At 37.7% G+C, this 27236-nt stretch overlaps 1 protein-coding gene across 3 annotated transcripts in view; it reads right to left on the bottom strand.

Moving 5' to 3' along the window:
- Nucleotides 1–27236, bottom strand: part of BABAM2 (BRISC and BRCA1 A complex member 2) — a 166858-nt gene continuing 139622 nt past the window's right edge. For all 3 annotated transcript variants that reach the window (XM_068676618.1, XM_068676616.1, XM_068676617.1), the window contains 2 exons: nucleotides 22304–22457; nucleotides 1–3289 (listed from right to left, as the gene is read on the bottom strand). In XM_068676618.1, coding sequence (XP_068532719.1) covers nucleotides 3226–3289; nucleotides 22304–22457 — 218 coding nt within the window. In that variant the 3' untranslated portion in view covers nucleotides 1–3225. The remainder of the gene's footprint in view (nucleotides 3290–22303; nucleotides 22458–27236) is intronic.

The raw sequence follows: 27236 nt of genomic DNA, 5'->3' as shown, positions 1-27236 counted from the left end.
TATTGTTAACTTTTATTTATTCTTCCAGCTGCTTGTCCAGTCTTTTCAGCAAGTTCAAAAAATAACTTGGAATCCAGAAGTTTTGGTATTACCTCTAGCACAGTGGATGCAATGCATACAGAGGAATAAAGGCTCGACCCTTACATCTGCACTTTGAAGGACTGTCAGAAAGTTGTACACTGATGGGGAAGAGTAAATACAGGCTTACTGCATTTTATCAATTAAAACCATGGCAGAGTAGAACTGAGGCTTTTCCATATGTTCGTAACATTGCTATTTTTCTCCTGTTTTGTTGTCCTAAGAAACCACAGGAATCAGTTCAGGTCCAACTGCTCCTTTTAATTGCATATATCACATTATAGGAGAGAAAGAGCTGAAAGTTTCATCTCCATTAGAGTGGCCATAATGGCTATTATCAGAAAACAGAATGTAACAGAGTTAACTCCACCTTATCAGATTACAGCTCCTGTGGCTAACTTAAATTGCTTCAACCCATATTTGATTTGATATGAAATTATTCAGACTAACTCTCCTTTCTGATTTAGCATTTCTACATAATCTTCCTTCTGAAGAGAAGAGCTCACTCATTTCCATGTCCTTCCTCCTAACGCCCCACGTGTCTTGGTCTAACACCCACAAACCAACCTGAGAACGATCAGGAAGGGCTCCATAAACTACTACTGGATGTGTCAAAGAGTGCAGGGTGGTTTTGAAATAAAGAAAATGTTCATTCAGAGCAAGCAAAATGCCTTTTTTTCTAACCTGAAAATTATTAGGCTTGCAGACTTTATCTCAAACACAAACAGACCAGTTTCTCAACCCTTCTCTTTTTTTTTTGGCCAAATAGTACCAGTTGCAAGAGGCAAAATTAAAACCGAAACCATTGGCTCATTTCCATACATGCTAGTGAAAAGTTGGTATCACGCTATTGAATAACATGAGGAATCATTGATTTAGGCTTTTTATATCCTCAAAGTCATCTCTTACATGGCTTTTGGAACATGCAGACCTCAGTACTAAAGTAGTCTGGAATTCTGAGGATTGAGGTGAAGGATGCATTTTTGGTTGAAAATGTGCATTCACTCTGAAGAGTGCAACTCCTTTTGGGTCATTTTGGAACTGCTAGCCTTTGAAAGATATAGAGGACACACGATGTTCATGGGGCAGTCTGAATCCAAGAAAGTGCAGTAAAACGTAAGGTTCCAGGGATCTACTGATGCAACTTAAGTTTGTTTGTTTTTTTTCCTTTTGAAGCTACTAGAGATTGTTACTATAAGACTGTGAATGCTTTTCCTTAGCTGTCCTCCTTTTCCCTCCCAAATCACTAGAGTTAGCTTATTCTTGAGTGTGAGGCTTTGATTTTTACCTGAAGAAATGCAGATTTGAGATTGTCCCAATACACTAAACAATGCCAGTTTTCAGTCATTTGAGGTTGTTCAGCTATGTCTTTGCTCGACACACGAAGTCATTACCCTCCGCATCTGCTGTAAGACTTGGTTTGCATGCAAAAGCCTAATGCGATGCCTCCATGGGGAGAATTCAGCCTCAGACCTTTGGAGCTGTTTACAGCCCTCAGATAATGCAGCAGCAGTCACATGGAGATGGGTCACAGGACAGAACATGTCCCCTTTCTCAGTAGATTTGCAGAAACAACTCTGATTTTGTTTGCAGCTTAATTTCCAGCCAAGAACTTCAGTATTAAACATATACTACAATTTTGCCTATAAACTAGCTAAAAATACCTGTAGTTTCTAGAGGCAACTAATTTGCATAATTTTTAATTATTAAGCTTCACTGCTCAAGACCCATCCATATCCCCTAGGTGGACATTCCACTGGAAAACACTAATTCTGATGTAAAATAACGAGTTTTAGAAAGGGTAGAACACTGCCAATCAATTAATTTGATGAGATTTCATTACACGAGCAGATAGCAGTGATATGGTGAATAATTTCAAATTAAATGTTTTTCAGTGCCACTGTATCATCTGCATCCTATTCATGTAGTTCCTTATATTTAGCAGAAGTGGGGCACATTTTTCCATGTGCCATTTATAAGCAATGCAGACCGTTAACTTCATTCCTTACTGGAAAGTCCCCTGGTCTATTTACAAATTAATTCGGGAAGTGACACCGTGACCGTTAGCCCTAACTGGTGCGCCTGACACAAGCATGAAAGAAAGGATGAATAGGTGGAATTTTGCATTTGGCATTGCAGAAATAGGGAAGGTAATGTTTCCAGTTATATACACTTAAAGTTATTTCTGAGAAGACATGCTGAACTTAAGCATTAAGCTAAATATCTGTAACCCTACACTATTTCATTAGTTATTTTCCAAGACATCATTCACTCATTCGTTGAAAGTTTTCTTCTTAGCAGTATTTTTCTTACTTGGAAAAATTATAGGTCTATGAAAGAGCATTATTTTGTTATACCAATTTATATAACCAGCTCTATGAGCATTTGTACTAGAGCACTAAAACTTTTTCATAAAAGCAATGGGAATTCATTAGTAAAACACTGAAAGTGTGCAACTGGAAATAAAAACAAAGCATAAAAGCACAGCATTTAATATAAGATGAGCTTTCAACTGAAATAATAATAATAATAAAAAAAACCCAGCTCCAAACCCGTGCCATATTAATATCGGACCAACTTGAAAGGCACTGAGAATTGAACTGTGCAACTCATATTCATACCTGTGAGAGTAACAACCACAGTGAGATGCCAACATCCGAGGCAGAATACGGCACTGTACAGTCCATTAGGCATTTCTGGTACATACGGCAGTTTTAGATTTTCTCAGGATAAGCTGGAAATGTTAACTAAATATACAAATTTCACAAATTTCTGTGAAAAAAAATAATAATCCAATTAACACCCTCTGAAGACAAGCAAACAAGGCATGACATATAGGACACTGTTGGCACCAGCAAATGTTATCACATCAAAACATGTGCTTTTAAATTTAATCCAGTAGATACATGAAGGAATGGCAGTGGCAGAGGCAAAGGGATGGGATGAATATCAAACACTCAGTTTTGAGCGTGCTAGCTGAGGTCATCAATTCGTAAATCTGACAAAAACTGAAGCTACCAAATCCATTTCAGAGGCTAGAAAGTAGCAAAGCAAGCCAGTCCAGCCCGTTTCCAGGAATTCTTCTTGTGTGCTGATACGCGTAGACTGAAGAGCTCTGTCCAGTATCGTCTCAATGCCCGAGGCTACCTAAAGCTTTCCATTAGCGAACGCTGCCTCCTGGAACTGAGGGACAAATGTCTTGAAGTAGGCCCTAGTGAGGAAAAAAAAAAAAAAAAGAGAGAAAATCCATGGTTAGGAGGGAGTGTATGGTGTATGTAGGTAGCCAAAGTTTTAACAAAGAGAAGCATGAAGTTGCAGTGTTCGGCCCATTATTAGAACTCATAAATGGGTAGCACTTTTCTCACAAGTGTTCAGCTCAGAGCAGACCCATATACTGCAGCTTTCTCCATCCAGCAGTACTTCGTTCTTCAGTGGCCTCACCACAAACAACACGCCACACCTCTTAGTGTGGTCGCCATCGCAACTTTAGGCTGCCAGGACAGCCTGATCCAGCGCCCATATTTCATCCAGTGCAAAGTTCCAGAAATAAACTCTGCTATGCACTGGGAAATATACCTTTGAAAGGCTGTAGAAGTGAGAAATTCTTGGAGGAGTCCTAAGTGTGGTTATGCCTGCAGCATTTTATATCAGATTTTTTGATACAGTTGACGTTTACCATGCTTCTAGGATAGTAATGTCATTTTCTGTGTTAAAGAAAGCTTCACATATGGCAATAAAGGCCCAAAGACAGCCAAGTCAGAGGAGCAGCAGAAACATGAGGAAAAGTCAGAATACATACAGAAGATTAGCCTTCCTCTGTCTCCGTACAGCAACCTCGACGCAATACAGAGTCATTGCTGATGCCAGTAGTTTATATAAGATGTAGAGAATAAATACTAACACTTTGGAGGAACTCTAATTCCTTTCAGTAGACACTGAAATTCAGAACATTACTCTATAAATTAGGATGTGCTTTGTATGCTTGGGATCTCGGTCTATCTTCTTTACAAATAATTGAGTGACTCATAAATCCATAAAATGAGCTGATCTGAAGTATCCAAAATTGAGTTTGAATTGTACCTTTGAGTTTATTGCACTGAAGTACTCAGCTGTGTACTGAACATATTTGTATGTCTCCACAATGCCCTTTACTTGCACGTTGTATTAGAAGCTGCTTCACCTTGCTGCCTTTGCTTTTAGCCTACTGCTTCTGCACTGAACTTTCACTTTCTCTATTTTTTTCTCATTTGGTTTTCTGTTCATATCACTGATCTTTATAAATTTCTGCACAAGAAGAACCTCCTCCCATTCACCCCACCAAAAAAGAAACACCTGAAGCGAGGATAGCTGCAGTCATTCAGCTGCATGTTCATTATGTTACTGATTTTTCTGCTTGCATACCTCCTGAAGCAAACATACGCTGATCATCTTCACTATCAATCACAATCTGTATTTCATAATCTGGGTAGAAGTTTTGGCAATCACTGAACACCAGTCACACCTCCTCACATCTCAAAATGTTGCAAGAGCACAAAAGAGAACGCTTCCCTCTCTTTGTGATGTTGTGCCTCGCAAATTAATTAAAAAAAATAGCTACAGTCAGCTTTTGTACAAAAGCTGTAAACACACAAGAGATGCCGTCCAAAGGTTAAAGAGCGATATAAAGTAAAAGCAATTCTGGACTGAGGAGTTGAGACTGGAAATGGAAAAGGAAAGAGGGACAACCAGTACGCAAATTTTATAGCATACCCAGATTGTTATGTGTATTTATAGAACACACTTTGATTTATGGAATCAAAGTTCAGAAAGCAGCCCTCGTAAATTATGCCCACAGAAGTGATTGTTCATACAGGCACACGCATACATAAACCAGTTAAGATGGTAATCTGAGCTTAACAATTGAATGCAAAATCTGTATTTGTGTTCTTACAGCATACGTTTGAAACTGTAGCCTTTGTATGGCCCGGTCAGCTCTACATCATTTTGCCAGCTCAAGGAGCATCGCTTGCGCAACGTCAACCACAGGATCTATCATCCTTTTATTTCTCCTTGCATTATCTGTCCTAGCATTTAATTACATTTCCTCTGCTTGCTTATTTTAAGTAGCTTCTTCCTTCCCCTTTGAGAGCTTCTTTGCAGACTCTTCTTCCATGCACATGCTCTTCTCACTGCCTCAGTAAATGTTACTTAAATCTTCCCTCTTACATTTTCCTAAACTAAAAATTCTTAATCGTTAAATGGGATATTAGCAGGAATATTTGCCTACCTTTTCTTTCTTTTCTGAAACACATCATTTATAGCATTTTGGTGCTTTGCATTAATTTACTGTGTTATATTTCAATCACCTTTCTCTTAGATAAATTCCAAAAATGAATACCACATCATACACACTCCCACACCATCATTATCTATACCAATATCCTCTCTGTTCACTGGTTCCTGCAGTAGAGCTTGTATCTTTTGCTGCAATACTAAATCAAACACCTCCTTACATTCTGATCAAATGTACTATTTCAAGGAGGGTGTTATTTCACTGGTAGTTTGTATGAACCTCTTGGAGATGTTATATATACTGCAAAAATTACTTTAGTACTTCATAATTTGTAAACATCTATTTTTTTCTTTCCATACTTTAAAGTATATGTTTGAGTTTCTTTTATCATTTGTGGTCTTTTCCAGACTAAAACAAGTGTAGTATCAAATGCTTAGCTGGGATATGTTCCTCCACTTCTGCCCCTCTCCCATGCTGCCCAGGTATCTGAGATTAAAGAAGTTTTGGAAAAAAAACGTTCGGATAATTATAGTTCATCATGCACACAAAGAAAAAATAAAAAGAACCTGTAAAGAGAACCAAAAGTACAAAATACTTGATAGAATTGTATTAGCTATGGCATATTTAATCAGCTGAAGGGGAAAGAAGGGGAAGTAAGAGAAAGGAGGTTAAACTGCTTTGGTATTTGGTATTAACGATGGCTGCATACAGGGAAGGAATGGCAAATGTTGCAGTGTATAAAAGTAACAAGACTTATTTTGAGTACATATGATGGAGTGGAACAGGCAAAAGGGACATTACTTACTATTAGAGTTCACTGGGATTTTCTTTAAATCACATGGCTTTTTCAATTGAAAATTGCATTTTTGCCCAGTTGAGAGCATTTTTGTGGAAATGCTACTGACATTTCATCAGGAGAGGAAAGAAAAGAATGAGGTACTTTGTTTTGGGTTGACCTGACAAGAAATATCCTGGTTTGTAGAACTAAGCCTAAACATTGAATCAGTGTGATGTTACCCTGCTTATCTGCAATTCAGCATCTCACAGATGATGCACCTAGTCACACAGAGAAGGCCCCAGTGCATCAGAAGAGACAGAAGTATGAAGATACTAGCAGAAGTAATCTCTTCAAAGGACCCAGTCCATGGCAAGAATGATGGGATAAATCATCAGTATTTCTGCGTCCAGGAGGCATTGTGCTACTGCTAGGAGATGAAGTAGTGTCACAACTGCATTTTCTTTACATGTTCCAGGCAATTACTTTTTTTTTTTTAAGAACTTTTTCCTTTCATCTTAAGTTTGGCAGAAATATATACTAAAACATAATTTCCAGTGAAATGGAAACGCTGACTGCAGAAATTCCTAGTAAATAGGACCAGAACAAACACCTCTTACTACCTGACAATGGCCAAGTTTCATTTGCCAATCAGCTGGTTCTGAGGTCAAAGCGTACACATTTCCACACAAACATGAACTTATTATTTCGCATAGCCACGGACATATTATTTCACAGTTGATTACGAAATAATATTTTAAAAAACATTTTCAAAAGGACAATACACTAACAGACTATATGACAAGGGCCTCTCTCACATGGACTACTGCTCCTTTTATAAAGGTTTATGCTTTAAAATGGTAAGAACATTTATACTCTAGCATCCTGTGGATATAGGCAAAGAGAAACTGGGAACGTAAACGCAAACTTTGGAAAAAGATTCATTTCTCATATCCTATTCACACAAATTTATACCCTCAGTAACTTTCATCTGTGCCACATCACAGGAATTTATATACAAATCTCTCTTTTTTTTTTTTTTGTTTCAGACACATTGCTACAAGATACTTTCAAGTACTTCAGAAGTGTTTCAAAATTATTATTTTTACATCCACTAGTACAGTTTGCCATTTCTAGACAAGAGCTATTAAAAATAATTCAGTAATTTGTGTACCTGTTGAATCACACTGGAGATGGAGAAAGCAAGCTTTGCTTCTTGATCTATGGTTCCTCTGGGCTGTCTCATATGGCAGAAAACAGCTTTTGATCAATGCTTTTTCTCCTTTTCAGGAAACACTGAGTTCCTTGTTTCTCCTGCTTTACTCTACCATATTCTCAGTGGCTCTGCATCGCAATGACCTTACACCAAGCTAAGAACAACTGCATAAAATGCTCCTTCAAGTACAGAGAAACTGGTTTGCACTAAACCCACAGATATTTTATACACAAGTGTTGAGTACAATGGTTCTGTATCCCTCTCATAATGGTTTAGATCTTAGCTTAAACAGTGTTTAAAGGGTTGTTTTCTTTTCAGCTTAAAGTGGGTGCCAATCTTCATACGCATACAGGCACACGTCTAACTCTTTGTTGAATATCTTACTGTAAGAAGCCATTGTTTTTTGTCTATTTGTTTCTGTTCCCTCAAATGGTCATTTTCCAAGTTCAAGGTAGTAAGTTATGGGGTTTCTATGGAAATTTCTCTTTGGCACTCCAGAAAACAACACGTTTTGCTGTAGTTAACCACTATATACACTTGATACGGTACATTGAATTTCAGGTGCTATGCTCAAGGACATCTGCTGAGAGTAAAGCACTTATCTTTTCTTCACCTTATTATCCAGTAGAAAGAAAGTCTTGCTATTGTAAATGGTAAGTATCTAAAAGAGGGGAGAATTGGATCACTTGTTGTTTACTTGTTTCTAGTGATATAAAACACTGACTGTGGTGCAAGGTCTCCAGAAGCCCATGTGTGTGTCTAAATCTAAGGGTAAGGGCTTGCAGCGCTTAAGACATACTTGACTCAGAATTCACATTGCTTTTGTGAAATTTCCCTCTAATTGTAATGTTTTTCCAGCATAACTTAGTGCTGGATTTTTAAAATTTAGTTGGTAGTTTTTTAGTTCATTGACCATTTGATAATACTTTTTGCCTTCAGATTCCTGAAGAAAATCTTCCCCTAAGATTTTTAAGTTATGCAGTTGTGATCTTCTATCAAACAGCACTTCACATCCCTTTATTGTGAAAGCGTTGTACCACGGTAATGCACTGCTTTCCTTCTGCTACTGTTTTTGTTTGACTGGTGTTATATAACAATAGAAGAGTTGTCTGTGTGTTTCTATTTCTCTTAAAACCTTCAGGTGGGAAATTCTGAGTAGATTCAAACACAGATTCAAACTCAGCGAGGGAAAAATAGCACACAAAATGCCATACCAATGAGATTTCTGCCTTTTTTTTTTTTTTTTTGGTCTAGGAAGGATGTTCATCATGGGGCGATGAATCATCTTCCTAAGTCATTCACAAAATAGACTCCCCTTAAACTCCCCGTTTTAAGTGTGCCAAATTTTCCAAGCAAGCTGGTCTCAAATTCATCCATGCTAGCACTACTGGCTCTCATATGTCTTATATATTTCGGCTCAGGATGTGGGAGTTTCAAGTGCCTTTTCCACCAAGGGATGATTTGAGGAAAAGGAGGAGGGTGAAGTAATCCTGATGGTCCATATCAAGTACAGACTCAGTTGTAAAGCAACATCTACTACCAGCACAGCGTATTCCGTCCTTGCACATTCTTCACTGGCAAGTGAAAACCCTTGAGCCAAAATCTTGGTCTTTTCACAAAGACACATGGGCTGCTATTACTTTCTCTCACCATATCAAGTGTATGCATTGCATTCCTTCTCATCAGAAGAGAGCCTCAAGTTGTTATACTTGGGAGTTGTCCAATTATTATTTTTGAGAATAAACTTTATTCTTAAATACTATCCATTATTTCAATATTTTAATTCATTCTTGTGCAATGTTTTAGTGTCTCCTGTGACTATGGTTTAATTCTGAAAGCATTAGGCTCTGCTTACAGTACAACCTTAGTATACTTAAAAATCAGAGTAGCCATTACATTTAATAAATACATCACCTTTCTCCTAGTCTAAGCAAGAAATACAGGAAAAAAGTGGGATTCTTCTCCTTAACCTCTTCAAGATTCTGTATTTGATTGGGGCAGGTACTCCATAGTCAGGCGGATCTTGGAGTAGTTGTACATAACCCTTTCGGGTCTTCTTCAGGTCTGTAGTGAGGACACCCTTCTCCTCAGCAATCCTCTGCTGTCTGAGTTGTTTGGTAAGGTTAACAGTGAATTTATGTTAGAATATTCTGCAAAAGCAATTATTTGCCCTGGGACTGAGGCGAGGACTAAATTGTAACCCTCTCAGCTGTATTAGATACAGTTGAGACTCCCAGGCATTTACCTCAGCTATTGCCCATTTCTTTTGGAGGAGTTGCAACTCCATGATTTGCATCATTTTGCATCTCGTATTTCTTTCCTTCTGCACCGTAAAGGAACTGCTGCAAGACATCTGCAAGTTTCTTCAAAGCCACAGAACCCTGACAGAAGAACAATCCAGTCCAAAGACAACTGATCTCCATAAATTAGTTAGAACAGCATCGTTCTACCCTCTTCCAACTGAATTGGGTGAAAACAGGAACTAAGAAGGGCGTAGGTCAGAGTAAGGGACAGCCTGAGGCACACCAATGTCTTTGACCTATTCCTCCCAGACTAGTATTATTATGCTGACACTTTGCAATAAAATCTTGTTATATAAATTATTTCTACAGCACAGCCATATTAGAATTATAAAAGAGCTTCTCCAGGCTTTATCGTCGTCACCTGATTATTCACTTTTTGAAGTACAAAGTGTTTGCACAGAGTACACATGCATATGTAGCGTGCCTTTGTATTTTTATGTTCCTGTTGCAACTTGTTTTGACACAATGAAAACTTGTTTTGAAAATACTGAACACCTACAACAATCCCTTCTGGGTGCCAGACAACAGGATTTCTTCTCCCGTGACTACACAGGCACAGCCAGCTGGTTTGTTTCATGGAACCTCTAATAATTAATCTCCCGTGTAGAAGACATTTACTACAGCTCACCAAGTACTAGGATTTGCTGTTTGTTTATAATAGAACAAAGTCAGAGTTGCTAACATTTTTTTTTCATCTATTTAGAATGCTCTCCTTTAAAATTCCATTTGTCAGGAGCTACCTAATTCAACACCTTTAGTACTAATTAACAAAAGGAACTTAAATTAATAAATTGCTACCTTAATTCCACCAGTGGGTTTGTATTTAGGTCATATTTCATTTGAGTGCTTATTAGATCCTCAACAGGTGGTTATATTCCTCCTCCTGCATCTCTGTGCCTTGCGTTTAACACTGACTGGAAACCAGTGTTGAAATCTTCTGCAAGACCATTCTTTTAAAAGGCCTCGTACCAATATCATGGCGTAGTTTTGTCTCCTATAAAACTCAGATCCGAGATGTTTAAGCATCTCTGCTGTTTTTACTTTATGTAATGCATTAAAAACACATTTTTATTGGGTGAAGCATGTTATGTTGTCTATTTATTCATGGGTTCTTCCACAGCATTCCTCACAAGGCTAAAGATACATCAGCACTCACAACAGATCAGCACAACGCAAGTCTCCTTGCTCTCTTATGACAGTGGGATAACAGATGATTAATTCTATGCTAGACACTTTATGACACAATCATTACAAGAAAATGGTTGTTCAAACAAATGATCTGACTCTGCAGATCTAAGATACTAAAACAATTTAAGCGGCAGATACTTCCCAGCACAATACCTTTTGGTTGCGTAGTTTGAATCACGCTGTAACAGCCAGACCCACACAATGGATACTCTCCAAGTGGCAAAGGCTCAGGAACTAATCAAAGCCAGGCCTATTGTGGCATGCAGTAGACATCCAAAAGGCAACCGAAATCCTAAATCATCATTTGAATATGAACATCACAAAAATTTATCCAAGCAGAGCCGCAGAACAATAAAGATACCTTCCAGGATTTCTTTATCACTCCAAATGTACATAACGATACTTGGCCTGGGTTCACATTTCTGAACAAAGCTTCTCGATGCCGTGCTCTTTGGGTTGTGGTTTATAATTTCCTTACTAGGCAGCTTTATCTATAGCAAATATTTTGCTTTTATGTGAAACAATGTTTACAGTTCTCCATTTTATACATCTCCAAAACTGGCGATGCCAAGCAAACATCTGAAGTGTTTATACAACAGCAAAACAATAGCTCAAATTACTGCTACTGGGACTGGCTAAACTCACAAACGCACAAAGGATTCAGCACAGTGCCATTACGCTGCTAGCAATTCTTTCCTGGGTGCCAAAAAAATCATCAAATAATCTCTCTTCCTCTTCCAATATTTCCATATTTCTGCCTTTTTTTTTTTTTTTTTTTTTTTTCCCAGTCTACTTCCTTTTCCTGTGATTTACCTACATAGACTTTAGTAAACATCTATGGCCACTTCTACCTGGCAGTCTACACAAAGGCACTGACCGTGCATGTAGCTTGAAGGACTGGGCAGTAATTAAGAGCCAACAGAGCTAGAGGTCTGCAGTGGGCAGCTGTCAAAACACTGATTTTTAAAGAAATACTGTTGCCTACAGCTTGGTTCGTAGTACTATATGACAGAAATTTGTCTGCAAAATGGCAAACAAAACAAAATGTGTGACCAAACCATAACAGGAAATCGAAGTAGTAGAACTAGTGAAACTAAATGCGTATCTGAAGTTCAAGCATTAAACTTCACTCCAGAAAGCTGTTTTTCTGTGTTTTACTAACAATGCCTATCGCCGCTAGAATTTCTTGGGGTTACTGCCATTTTTAATTCAAGTAGCACAGAAAGGTGCAGGAAATAGTTATATTTAGACATATTTTTCAATGGTTTGCTGATTACAGAAATAACAGGTGGGTTTACTCCATATGAAGCAAACAGAAATAAAAATTAAACATTAATTTGGTTGTACATTCCATTTGTGTCTCTGTTCCAAAAAACTATATTGACTTCGTAAATAAAGTCAAGAATTCAGCATAGCTCTGCTATAAAAATTAAGATGACTCTGCTGCCTAACTTAGCATAAAACAAAATGAATCTTGACAATCTGTTCGAATAACAAAACCACCATAAATATAACAACCTGACTAAAGGCAAAATATAAAGGAAGGGAGTTCTAGGGAACTGCTGTGGAGCCAGGACTGTAGACCATTATGTAGGCTGGCAATTAATGTTTAGCTTAAAGAAACAGCATAAGTAGGGCTGCCATTTAGCAAAAGATAACTTTAGTTCCAAGAATGTACATGTTCCTGAAGGCATGAAACCCTACTGGCAATTACAGATGAAAATTAAGGCTACTGGACATAATCAACTGAATTCATTAACAAAACTAGCAATTTTCTGAATCATCTGGAAATGAAGATTTTGGGGTTTATTCTCTTACTGGTTTCTGACAGCTATATATTTGGGAATTTACAGAAACGTATTGCACAGAATCATCCTACAGACAGAGTCCCGAGCCACACACAGCAAAACGAACCCCTGCTTTAAACCAGTTTTATCAATGCCTTCTGCTTGCCAGTTCAAGAGATAAACATTTCACTTCCTTCACCTTCTCCACAATGTATATAAATAGCCCTGCTTCAGTCAGATGAAGGCTTGTGGTCTTAGATCATAGCAACTTTGCTTCTGCTTTCTCAACTTCCATTTTCCCTGCGGGGATTACTCAGTGCTTGGGGTACCAAGTGTCTGCGGAGACGGGAGACGCTGGAATCTTTCTGTCACAGACAGCCCAGTCACCCCGTTTCCTTGCTCGTGGATCATGAGAACAATATTCCAAGGACATCATGGAAAAATTCAATCTTTGTAGAGTCTTTCTAAACACAGTGCAAATTCACGTGAAATTTCCAGTCCTATGAGCTACTATGTGATAAGCCTGCTCTATTTTTCCTATTTGCTGAAGAGCCATAGGCTTATTGTTCCGTTCCAGGTAAAGGTTAACTTCTTACTGAAACACTGTTTAAGACACCTCCTATTTCCTCCTATATAGGTTACATAAATGCACACGGAGCAACACTGCTGCAGAACAATTATTTAGTAGATTATTTAGTGTTGATGCCAGACTGTGCAACTAAGAACCTCTTCTAAATATAAAAGGCAGGGTGAAGAACGAGATGGAAAAAGGAGGGTGAAAAGCAGGGAAAGTGTTAGTAGCAGCAGAGAGCAGAAAAGACTGGGCAAAACCCCCACTCAGGAGTGAGGCTTGGAAGGCAAGACAACAAATAGAAAGATTCAAGAAGCGAGGAGGTCACAGAAATAACAAGAGAACTTGAATGATCCGTAAGAGGATCCCTCACTTTTAATTCAGCAGCAGAAATGAAGGGTTACACCACAGATGTATCTGTAAGGAGTCTGACAACTAGCATCCCTGAAAACAAAGTTTGCTTGCAGGTGAAAGTTGCGATTTCATCATGCTATGCACTTTGCTTTGCCAGATCGCTTATCAAAAGGGGCCGAAGGCAACATACCAAAACATAAAAGAATCCTCCCTGGATATTCATTAGGACAAACCAGTCAGAAGGAAAGGGAGATGCTGAACAGCTGTGATTATAAAAAATATATTTAAAATAAAAGCTATTTCTGTTCTTCGCTTATAAGACACATGCTTGACTATTAGAAGTCAGAGAAAACTATCAAAAGTTCAGAGATCTCTCCGAATTGGGAAAACGGGCAGGAAAAAACTCTTAACACTTGTATATAAAAGTAGAATAATGCTGACCAAAAATGAAGTTGAAGGACAAATTAGCTGAGCCCCCTCCAAATAAAAAATAGTCAAATACTACAAAAGCCATTCAGGAAAAAAAAAGAAAAAAGAAAAAAGAAAAAAGAAAAAAAAATGCTCAGAAGAAATGAAGTCACAAAGAATAAATGAAACTATTTTTGCATCTAAGTTCACCACAGAGGTGCTTAAAGAGTTTGCCACACCAGAACCCTTCTTTACAAGGGACATACTGAAAGATTTGACTCATGCAGAAATGTCAGCCAAAAAGGTAAAGAACAAATCAACAAAATACACACGGAAATCAGCAGACTCAGATGATATTCACACCCAACAGTTCTAAAGAAATTCAAGTGTGAGAAAGTTAAACTCTCAAATAGCTTAAAACCTCCTGCTTAAAACAGCTTGGTACCAGAGAAGTGTGATGTCAATTAAAAATAAGGTCTGAGATAAGGAGTTGCCTTATGAATTGGTAGAAAATATTTTAAAGAAACTATAAAATTATAAGAAGCCAAGAATTAGTGGACTTAAATTAATATGATACATTGGATAGGAGTCAAATTCATACTTCACAAATCTCTGATCTTCTTAAGGTATGAAAAACACGTGGACAAGTGATATACACTGCTTGGCTTTCCAACAGGCATGTGGGAAGGCTTTTCAATGTTTTTTAAAAAAATGAATTACCGCAGCAGGAGAAAAGATCCATGAATGGATAAACAGCAGGCCAAGATAAGGAAAAAAAAGATAGGAATGAATGATGAGTTCTCTCAGGGTAAAGTCACCTGAGAACTGCACCAGAAAGGGGTGTTTTCACCTGTGTTGTTCAACATATTCCTAGCATGACCTGCAAAATTGAGCAAACGAAGATGGCAAAGTTTGCTAATGGTAACAATTCCATCAGGGAAGGAAAAATGAGAGCTAATTATGAGGAGCTGCAGATGGTTCACACAATAATGGGAGACTGGGCGATAAAATACCAGGCAAAAAGTGAATACTTACAAACATTACAGGCAGATATGTGAGGAAAAAACATTAGTTTTACATACACAAAAACCAGAGTCTCTCAAATACAGATAATAAGGAGATCTTGGTGTTAAAATGTTAGCGTAATGCTCTGTGCACAGAAAAGCAAGGCAAACATTAGAACTGGGATAAATAGTAAACCAGCCAATACCACTACATCACCATATAAATGTATGGTGAACGTACCATGAGTCACATGCAGTCCTCTATCTCAGAAAGAATACAAGAAAGAGTAAAGTTATAAGGATGTAGAACAAGGGCAATCAGAAATATGGGGAAAAGTGAGCAGAGTAGGAGAAATGACGACACAAAAGATGTGAAAAGGCTCATAAAACATAAACGGTATGAAGGGGATCAGTGGAGATTAATTTTTTGCTGCCTCTTTTGGTATAAGAGCTAAGGGTTAACAACTGGGCCTACCAGGAGGCAGGAACATAAGAAGCTGACAAAGCTAGTCCTTCACACAATACCTTGCTTGCCTGTTCCAACAGAGTTTTATGACGATAAAAACTCACTTGGGCTCAAAACGCTGTTGGACAAACAGAAGACAAACTAGGCAGGGCTGTTAAAACAAACAAACAAACAAACAAAAAAACAACTCTGGATGTAGAAATCCTAGAGTATGGTAGAATATGCAATAAAAATATCACTACATGCTTTTCCACACACTTTCACGGGCATCTTCCACTGACTGCTGATAGAAACATGGTACTAGGTTAAATAAATATTGAGTTTGACTCAGTATGACTGTTCTTTGTGTTTAACAGAGCAATTACAAATATTACTCAAAAGACAAGACAATAAGGCTCACCTGCTATTTCTGCTTAGTTGTTTACTTTGTAATTGATCAAATAACAGTATTTATCTGGGCTATAAAACCTCTGCTCCTTTTCAAAAACACGTATTTCTTTCTACCCATTTCTCTAAAGCAAGGGAGGACTTTTTTTTTTTTTTTGTATCAGGTCCTAGCTATAATTCCAGGATCTGATACAGATTTAGCAGCTTTTCTAAATGTATAAAGGAGCTCTCTAAAGAAGCCAAAGCAGTTAGTTGATCATAGTTGTAGAACAACTCCCAACCCTGGTTATCTAAGAACCACCTACATTAAATTCTGGCCTTTAATTCCTATAGAGCAGTTGTCTTCCAACAAGATGCTGTTATTTTCTACTTCTGTCAAGCAAACTCCTCCGATCTATTCTGTGCACTTCTCTTGTCAATATAGGAGAGGATTATTTTTTTCTTACTTAGTTTGTATCAAAACACACATACGTACAGTTCACGTGCACATATACATAATGTCTATATGAAAACAGAAAAATGAGTTGCCTAACAGATTTACTTTCTATGCATTCCCTGTAGTACTTATACTTTTCAACTTCAAATAGTTATTTGTCTTCTCCCACAGCCAAGGCTTTAATGAGAAGTGACCAGAAACAAATACCCAGGCCCTTCTGTCTTGGCGGAAATCCACATAATGCATGACAGCACTGAAGATCCCTGGCAGGCACCTGTCAGAAACTAACATACCATATCTTAAGAGTCAGACTTAATTATCCAAGGAGACATTTAAAGAAAAGTACATGAAAAATATGACTCAATAAGTGTGACTATCATGTACATGCACTATACAGTGTAGTGTATGCAGAAGAACAATGTAAAAATAAAACAATATCCTGGAAGAAAATCTAATTAAAAACTCTACTAATTTTGCCTTTATATCTTGCAATCAAAATCATGTTATTATCGAGGTTTGCTGGTAAATCAACTGGGAACATGTCACAAGGACAACTGCAACCATTAAATATTTTAACACAACAGTTTTCTGCATTTGCCTTTATGCTTTTCATTTATAATTCTGATGAGCTGACACTGCCACAGAAAATAAGAGTTTTGATTTAATGGTCTATAAAATCAAATTAACTTCTTTGTAAACTTCACATGGCTGGGTCACCACATCTCTTCTCGCTGTGGCTGTCATAGCATATTGGCCCTTTTGCATTCTGAGAAAGAGTCCACCTGAGGCAACAAAATCTCTGCCCTATTAGATTTCAGGCGAGGAAATCACTTTTGTACTGTTTCCGACGCAAGACTCTATCGAAAACCAAAGAGTTAAACAAGTGACCCAGCTCAGTACCTGCTCCATTCATTTGTACCCCACTGGTCTTCTCTGTAAAGAACCCTCTGAACCTTTCAAACATTCAGACACTAAACACACACACACACACAGAGCAAAGGATAGGTCCCAATGTTTTGTGCTTCTTTCCCCTACTTCCTTATTTTTTTTTCCTGTTTTTTTTTTTTTTTTTTTTCTAAGTTGAAGGTAAAGCAGAACAGAGCTAAGGAAAAAGCTTTCTGAGGAGCATATACATGAATGCAAACAAGTCAATTTTTAGAAATCTACTCTTTCAAGATCCCTACTGTGTATGAAACAATCATGTAATACATGCAAATAAAATGTGTTACTTTTACAAATAATGAGGGAATATACTGAAATGCCAAACAAATAACAACAAATGATTTATTACCTTAATTACACCTATCAAGCAGAGATTACAAAAACGCTGCAGTGTTTACACGTAAACTTTAGAGTGAGATCCAAGGCATCATAGGTGGAAAACAAAAATTTCAAGGAAAGAGAGAAACCTGTTACTTTAACAGAATGCAAAATGTATCAAAAGATATTCTACCTAAAATGCGTAAGAACTTTCAGCTAATAGAAAATGGATGAATTGAAAACTGGGTTACTGTCAATACAAAAAAAATCATTAGGGCACTCGAAATATAATGAATGCAACAGCAAGCCCTTGAAATATTACAATCTGAGATTGTCTAAACAGCCATATGACGATGGGTCCCAAGGCCCCCAAACTGTCCCCCCTTTTTTTTTTTTTAAATATCCTTTTGTTTGACCACGAGATATATTTCTGCCTCCATACAAGGCAAGTTTAACGCTTAAAGCAACCATTTCAGCCCAACAACCACTAGCACCTTCACGTGATGCACATGTTCTCACTTCACGATATTCAAGGAAAGCGTACTGGTGAGGCTGAAAATGCTACGGCCCAGTGCACCAGCCTGACACGTTCAGATCATAGCACGGTTGTGCTGAGCACAAACCATAGCTCCAGCAGTGCTGGGGATGCATACGAAGCTTGCACAAGATGCTCCTGCATATAATCTTAAGCTGCACTTGACCTTATGGCACAGCAAAAGCCAATATACAGTTGAGAGCACTTGAGCCCTTTTAAGCTTTTACCCTGCCAGAGCACTGAGTGAGATGTAAAATTAACACCACAATCAGCAAACATCAGTGAATGGCCAGTGACAACAGTCATTCAGCAAGTAGTTTTAGCGGCCAAGCTGGAAAAAAGAATACGAACCCTTGGGATGACTTTTTATTGTGATACCAGCTTTCTGCCTCCTGCTATGTTTAATGATGAGTAGGTAGATTTATGTAGGATAAAACAGTAAACTGAGTCCTAACTTGCTCTCCCAGAAGTGTAACCTAAGTCTCCAGAGCAGCACTGGATCGGACAGGAATTGGGCCAGAGTGCATCTACGGACTGAACTTAATTTGTATAAACAAACGAGCTTTATTTACAGTATCCCTTCATAAAATCCCAGGCTTAGAGTCTGCATGCTCTTTAAAGACTCCATTTATGTACGCCTGAATGCCTATTTAAGCAAAAAACAAGAGAGCTTTCCCATGGAAACCGCACAGAGATGGTTTACTTCACACGTACACCACAAACAAGGCTGCTAACTTTCTATAATTCACTGTATTTTCTTAGGCTTGCCATTGTACTTCAGGACAAAATCTTTGGGAGAAACTGCTTCCAAAGGAGGCCACAGCCAGATAAATAAATGACCTACGAGAGGCAGAGCCTGGGATGGGAACTGAGAGGAAACTGTCTCTTGTCAGCTTGTAGGAGAATTTTAATATTTTTGGTATTGCTGTTTCTAGCTGGAGGAACAGGTTAAATTTTTGTCTTGAGAAATGAGAAATCTGGAGGCATCTGGAACCACATTATTTAAACAGTTCTTGATTCGTCCCTTAGGATTAAATCAAGCCAGAGGGCAATCCTTTGGCTAAGACAATAGCAAAATTCAGTCACCAGATGCTATCTCTCAGTGAGGAATCCAAGCCAGTGGGCATCAAAGGAGACAGGTGATGTTGAAAACTGCTTACTAGGAGACAGAGAAAGAGAAACCCGAATACATGAAGTTTATCAGACAAGCACAAATTGGTCCAATTATTTCAGAAAAGAAAACAAGCAGTTTTTCTGTGTGAATGAAAAAGATTCTGCTAAACTGATACTCTGAGCATTTGCCTTTCAGATTTAGGTGATGTGTGTCTAAGTGTGAATGCATACAATCTACATCTATATGTATATATTTTAGGGGAGTAATTTTACTCCTACTTGTAATTACTACTGATTGTCTCAAGGCTACAACAAAGGGTTAAGTCCTAACTTCAAAAGAGATGCCTACATCTGCTCAGGGGCCAGAGAGATAAGCAAGGATACCAAGAATTTCGAGTTCAGCCCTCGAGTTGAAGGAATTGCATGGGCTCACCTGTTTGAAAAAAACTGTGAGAAGGCTGGCCACAGAATCAAAGTCCCTTTGGCACGAACTTATGACAGCTCTGCCCATGGACAAGCAGGCTGCATGCAGTTGCTGAAAAGAGGCAGGGGCTGCCAACTGAGGATGAGGAAATCTCTGAGAGATTGGTGGTGCTCCTGCATCCTGCAAAGTGGTGTGGTACGCATGCTTCGGTACATGACTGGACAGCTAATGAACTCGAGACAAGAGCACCTAAAATTAATCCTTGACAGTGTCTTAGGCTGTGGTGAGGAATACAGGGTAAACCGATCCCTCAAGTGTCTGAGAATAAGGGTGGAGAATTTGGTCAGATACCAGAACATCAAGTGGTATATCCTGTGGACCTAGAACAGTAGGGCCAGAAAAATAAACAGAGATCTTTTTCAGTCTCAAATGATGCCAAGCACTTGGGAAACCGTTTGGCTAAGAGGGAAAAAGACTACATGTATGCAGAACGTAATGGACAGCGTTTATAAACACGAGAAAGACGTCCCTGATGTATCCAAGGCTAAATTTACTTCAGTTGAGCAGAGTTACATTACATTGATTCTAGAGGCTGCGTCACATATCCTTCTTTTCTTTTTTACTGGGGATGAATTGAGTTGGTGTTGGAACTCGTGTTTAATTAGAACACTTTCCTATACACGCCTACATATATTCCCATATACTTGGTCTGTAATGTGGCTATGGTAAAAATAAAATGGAATGAAAAATTATTTGGTTGTGTTGAAACATGCTAGCCTATTCTAAGAAGCCCTAGAAAATATTTTAAACAATATTTACATAAGTACTCAATTGTGTTAAAAATGCTCCTTAAAATATGCTAACATGCATCATAACATCATAGTTTTCTTGCTGTAGATTTATTTCTGGTACCTGCTCAGGATTCACTAGCTGTTCCTGCAAGCAAAGCGCTTTTAACTAGAGCAGCCTCTCTGTCTCTTTGCAGCTCAATGATAGTTATTTCAGACACTGCAGCATGCTTTCTTCCCCCGCTTCTCATCATCTTTCTCATATTACGTATCCAGTGTAAAACTTAGATGCAAAGGCTCAAACATAGAGTGAATAACCTCAAAAAACGTAGATGTGATAGTAAGTGTACACATTTACTGCTTTTAAAAGTACTGTTATAATACTTCTAAATTTCAAGTGCAGGGCACAGAAGTCCATTTGTATACACCCACTCATAAATGAATGCACTTAGCAGACAGAACATAGGTACTCGTAAGCTTCCAGCTGCAAAATAAGTGCATTTTTTTGACTACACAAATATTTTTTTGCAATACAGTTATAAAAAAAACAACACACAGTGATGCTTTTAGTTATTGTTTCATTTAAAGACAAAAAAAACTCATCAACAACAACAACAAACCAAAATACATATACTGCTCTGCTACAAAAAAAAAGAAACAAGTCCACAAAACCAAATCATACTTGATCAGGAAATATCTCCCCTGAACACTACAGTATTAAAACCAAATGCTAGCAGAAAAAAAAAAAAGCTACTACAATGCATCAAAATCCAAAATCAAATGTCACTTGATGTTCTCCATACTATTTATTATAAAATCTGCAAATGCTTCAATCATTTACTGTCTGCTTCCATCACTTCCAAATTAGAATCAGTCTCTGACCTTGCCATTCATTTGATTTACTCAGCTTCAACTATTTTCATTTGACTCTTATTTATGCATCTTTGCTAATTTGATTTAATGTTCTGATTGTCATTCAAAATGTTAATTCCAATATGCCTTATTATTTATGCACTTTGAGGCCTTATGTGATGAACGACTGATAATCAGTGCGCTTAGATTTGTTGCTGTTCTTACATTTTTTATTTTGCAAAAGCTAAATACAGAAGCAAGGCCACTACCCTTACTGCTCCTTCCAGGTGAAATCTGTTCTGCTTCATTAGAAGACAGGGATAGCACACTATACAAAAGGAGCACCACTGCCCATGCTAGCTTACCCTTGCAACACAATCACTCTGGGAAGGCTGTCCTGTCACCTTAAATTAAAGGGGATACTAGGACTGAAGTGGTATTTACCCATGCTGAAATCAAGGCTTGCAGAAAAACTGCAGAGGAAACAGTCAGAGATTCTCTGTTTCTAGCCAACATAGAGAGCAGTTAGAAAGAAAGAAAGGAAAAAAAAAAAAAAAAAAAAGAGAGAGCTCTTCAGACTTTCATATAACTTTCTCAAGCTCTGGTAGGACTACCTACTCTGCTGGATTAGGGGTTTGCTCTACCTCCTTCTGTACTGTTGTGCCTTTTTATTACAGCATTATTCCATATCTTTCAGGTTTTTCTTCCTAGTTTTCTCCAACTCACATGTTTCCCTTCAGGGTCCCCCATACACCCACACAAAACCAAGGAATTACTTTGACTGACTGCTATTATGCAGATTACTCCTGCTGGGGGCTATCTCGTCTATTTGGTTTGGAAGCTCCTTGCAGCAGAGACTGTCACTACTCTGTATCATGCCTTGCAGAAATGCTCTTGTTTTGATCACTCCTCTGGCTCTAGTGTTACAGGCATGATTAATACGGTATGTCTGTACGCATATAGGGGAATACTAAGACTCTATGAGAACACAAACAGTTTTAACTTGCAGAACATCGGAAAGGTACAGTTACATCTGTGAAGCTTCTAGCACCGGAATACTGTGTAACAAATAGCAGGCTGACTTACTTTGCTCTCTTGGCCATTTCATTGCCATCCCAGCGTGGGCTGTAAGGGTAATTCTTCTGGGCCTGGGAGTACAGCTGTCCACTGTTAGTGAAGTGGTAGACTGACTGAAATGTTAGGGTTGGCTGGTCTCGAGGAAAGTACAGGGGAAGGTCAACTGAAATAAATAAAGAAAAAAAAAAGTAGTAAAATATACCATTTTTTCCCCCTTTTTTTCAGGTAATAAATCATTCTTTTCTGTTGATTCAAAGGCGATAGGAAAGGAGCAATTGATGATTACTTCTAACATATACTTCTACATTTCTTAACAATAATGAATCCATCATATTGCTTAATCTATACAATTTTGTAAAATATTGTTAAAAAATTGCTTAGCTACTGTATTTCTATGTTAATCATAACACTTACACCATGATATTGTTCCAGAAAAAAAAAAAAAGCAGTACTTTATAGTGAAATTTTCCCTTTCAAAGATACAGAAAATAAATTCTGATTATGCTTTCCATTCAATAAACAAATTTCTCTTTATCAGCTCAGCTGTAGCCAATTCATTTTAGTGCCCTCATGGACATCAAAAGCATCGTAATTCTCATTTTTAAAGTGGTTAAGTGATTTGATAAAGGATGTAAGAAGGTTCAGTCACATGAGTTAGAATAAATCTCAATTAGCAGTCATCTGTTGGACAAAAAACCCCCACAAAACCAAGAACACACTGCAAAGTCATTAATACCAAAAATACCTCACTAAAAATAAAAATCAGAACCTCTTAGTTCCCTTTGCTTCACTGTCTCATGATCAGCTAGCTCTGGCAGAACAATAAAATAGTCTGCAACAGTTAATAATATGGTCAGAAATGTTTCTTTAGCTTAACTTCTGCATTGCTAGATATGTACTTAAGATTTTCTTGGTCTACTTTTAATTTCAGGAGGTTTCAGAAACCTGTAATTAAAGTGAGTTATCAAGAGACTGAAATAATTTATATTAGAGGTCTAATTTAACACCAAAATTAAGAGAAGAATGTGCATTTTTAAAGGTACATAGACTTGCTTTGCAAAGCACCTCTGACTGTACTCTTATCCTCCCCACTGCAATACTTGAAGTCAACAGGATGAAAGAATATTCCAATGGAACAGTAATTCCCTGTAAATCTTCAGTTGTTTTTCCTATTTGGCATAGAGATGAGTTAAATAAATTCATAATGTTATAATTCATGCAAATAAGCCTGGTTACTCAGTTTTCTCTATTTGCCACTTCACAGTCCTGCTTAAAGAGAAGGGAAGAACCCTGAGTTAATAAGTAGGTTGTAACAACCCAAGTAGGAACAAAAAAGGGTGTCAAAAATCACTATAAACAACAGATTTTAAGAAAGAGAAAGGAACATTACAGGACTGAACCCATCCACATCCACAACAAGATCTCCTCTCCAATGCATTTGGTAATTCATTACATTTTCTCCTCCTAAATACGTCATGGAACAGAGACCCCAACACTTCTTTTGAAATTGCTGCTCATGGATTGAGATATCAGTGCAAGAAAGATTTTTTTTTTTTTTTAATTCCATGCTATCATCTTACTAGGTTCTTTATTTTTCTATTATTTTTCTAATCATGTCTGCATATTTGGATGTGCATCAGCAAAACCAGAACTCCCTTTCCTCTAGATTTCCGTCCAAGCTCGACAAGTAAATACGTTCGTAGTAATGAAGTACACGAAAGTGAATGTGATATCCCAGCTGTAGTCTCAAAATAAAACAAATCACTTAAGATCGCAGCATTTGCTCAGTTCGTGACCTGGTGTCTGAGCTACACGTGATAACTCCCCAAGTCCTGGTGATTCAGCTCACACAGCAGCTTCCAGCAGACATTTAAATGGTAATGACATGGGCAGAGCTCTGCTAATTTGAGGGCAGATCACTGATGTAACAAAGGTTAGACTCCACGATTGCTTTGTCAAATTCCTCTTTATAACATGATTATTAAGTTGTATCACTGAAAAACATTGGCATATCGAGGCCATCTACCAGAAGGCAAGCTGTCTCCTCCCCTCACAGATGGGATGTGCATGCCTCAGAGTCTCAAGGACTTCACTGCAGAAAGAAATAAATATGAAGCAAGGCTCTCTGTTTCCACATGATAAATATGCTGCTTTAGCTCGGAGTGCTTAAACTCTGTACCTCCAGTGCCTCTTCTCTTTCTTAAGCACCAGCTCCTTAAAGGCAAACTACTCTGTATATTGGTGGTTTATTCCTGTGTAAAAGGAATAAAGGATTAACAATATTTAGTAACACACTCGAGTAATAATTTAAGCCTTTTTTTTTTTTTTTTTGAGAATTTCTGAATTCATTGTCTTTCCTCTGAAAGTCTCTGTCTACATGAAGGGGGACAAGTAGCAGCATTTTTGTCCCTGTTAATTAAAATGTAAGGTTTGCACTTAAGAGAAAGCATCTAGCATTAGAAACACTGTTTAAATGGATAATCAAGACACTGATACCATTAGTTTCTTTGCTTCCATTTGTTATGACAAGCCTTTCATTTTTACAAATAGTTTTCCAACAACAGTATCACCAAAACGCAGAAGAAAACATTTTATTCTTTTATCAACCAAAAGCTGTATAGGAATTTTCAGAACTCAACTACATTATAAGCTGTTAAATCATATAATCACATTAGAATTAAAACTGTGCATCCCACATCTGGCCAACAGCAGTATTATTCTGAACTGCAAGGAGAGTTTTGAATAATTTGATCTGCCTTTGATTTCTACAACTGCAGCTCACCTAAAATTGCCAAACTCCTGTTTTTCTAACTCAAGTGTTTCTTTAATACAAGGTGTGAGCTGGGTTCAGACCAAGCAAAAAAACCTGTCCCTAATTTTGGAACACAACCACACCTAAAAGACGAGTAAACAGGAAATAGCCTTGAGCTGTAAAGCATTATACGTATCTCAAGGTAGCCAGCTATTATTTCAGAAGTAGGAAATAAAGGCAAGAACTTACTTCTAGCACAGTGGATGGAAGTGCATTTGACATTGCAAGAGTACAAAATGCTTGGATTTGGTGTTGGTTTACTTATATATGAAAAATTAGCAAATAACATTAATAATCAACATTAGCAAGGTGCATTGAAGATGAGAGGTCAAATTCTACACATAGTCACAATTACATTTTTATGAGGTGGCACAGACTGATAAAGTTTCTTTTTATCTGGCTGCATATGCAATCAGACTCCACATCTGTGCATTAATACAAACTAAGATCTGTCTTCATGGGATACGTACGGTGGCACAGGTAAGCATTACCATAATTACATCCCAGGCAACATTCAGACTTTATCATGAAAAACACAGCACAGTTGAAAACGACACACCACTTCTGTACATCCACACCTGAGCTACGAAAACTATAAAAGCACGCTTTGGTTTGGCATGGTAGTTACTTAAGACCTTAAGAACTACAAAAACGTATTCAACATGAATACAAGTACTATTTCCAAATAACAGCTGACTCACAAAGTACCCTGGTGATATGTCTGCAGAAAATAAGCAGATGACTCATGTCTGTAAATTCCTGAAAGTACCAATAGTCCCTTTGCTTAGTCATCTTTTGCTTGGATGCTGGGTTCACGAGCTTTGTAAACTGTAATGAGGGATCTAGCTCTTAGTAGGACTCTCTCTTTTTTTCCTCTCTTCTAAACAGTGCAAATTATCTCTCTAAAAATAACTTCATCTACGTAAGTGAGTCACTTCAGCTAGCAAGCTTACACAAGTCATGCAGTTAAGCAGTAATATTTGGTTATGAAGGTAAAAATCTTGCTGTCAAACTCAGTTTTAAAATGAAAATTATGTCAGAGGAAGTCCCATTTACCCCTTCTCTCACAGAAATAGAAACATTTCCTTTGGAAAATGTAAACAATTATCTCATTCAGGAAAGTAAAGCTTTCTAATTCAGTTTCATGCTCAAAGTAATTTAATCATTATGATTTCTTACTTTGGCTTTCCTAAGCATCACGTTATTAATATAAGAGGAGCTCAAAGAAGCAGGCTGAGGAAAGAAGCCAATACTATAGCAAAACACTTACTTTCTCCTTTGTTACAATTTACAGACCATGTTTTAAGAGTCAAGTTTTAGAGATCCATAGTGTTGGGAAAATCACATCTTTATGAAAGCTCTACATGAGGGCTGTTTTGGGTAATTAAGCATTGAGTAAATTCTTCAGTGATTGAACCCTAATTTTCCCACACAGTTCATAAGAAAGCAAAAGAACAAGGATTTGCTTGTTGAGAATGAGTCATGTTGTAAAGAAACTTAATTACAGTTTATAAATAGTTGAAGTTGCTCTCTTTTTGAAACAGAAGAAACTATCGAGAGAACGAAGACAAATTTGCTCGTCTTAGAATTCAGTGCATACGTATATTCAAAACAGAGTTATCTTAAAGTCAAAATCCTGATTCATTAATAGCTAGAAACCTGTGCAAGGAATCAGGAAGGTTTAACTGTTCATTTTCTTACAGACCAATCATACGGGGATCTGGAACAGGTTACCCAGTTTGTCAAGCTTTTGTCAACAACGACAGGGTTGATTGAGACAGACTTATTAACTCTGAAGTAATGTTTTTAGCATCTTATTTTATAGCTTTTTAAACAGCACAGGAAATGTGGAAGGGATGGCTCGGCAAAAAAAATACTCCAGTGCTGCTGTAGGGTTTCTGAAGGAAAAATGCTCAGAAAAAAAAAAAAAGGCAGATTTATCCGTGTTCCCTTCCCTCCCTTCAAGTACTGCAGAGAATAGAAGGAAAAACAAATTCATGTTTGAAATGCATGCTGACCATACAAATATTTCGAAGTATTCAGATGGCAACATTTACAGACAATTTCCCGTATACAGTTCCCCTGTTCTACAGACGCTGTTTGCCCACCCTTTGTGAGACAATGGGTAAA

This window comes from Anas acuta, chromosome 3 (assembly GCF_963932015.1).
Source record: "Anas acuta chromosome 3, bAnaAcu1.1, whole genome shotgun sequence".
Classification (NCBI taxonomy): domain Eukaryota; kingdom Metazoa; phylum Chordata; class Aves; order Anseriformes; family Anatidae; genus Anas; species Anas acuta.
The sequence above is the reverse complement of the archived record's forward strand: the minus strand, read 5'-3'. Positions and strand labels throughout refer to the sequence as shown.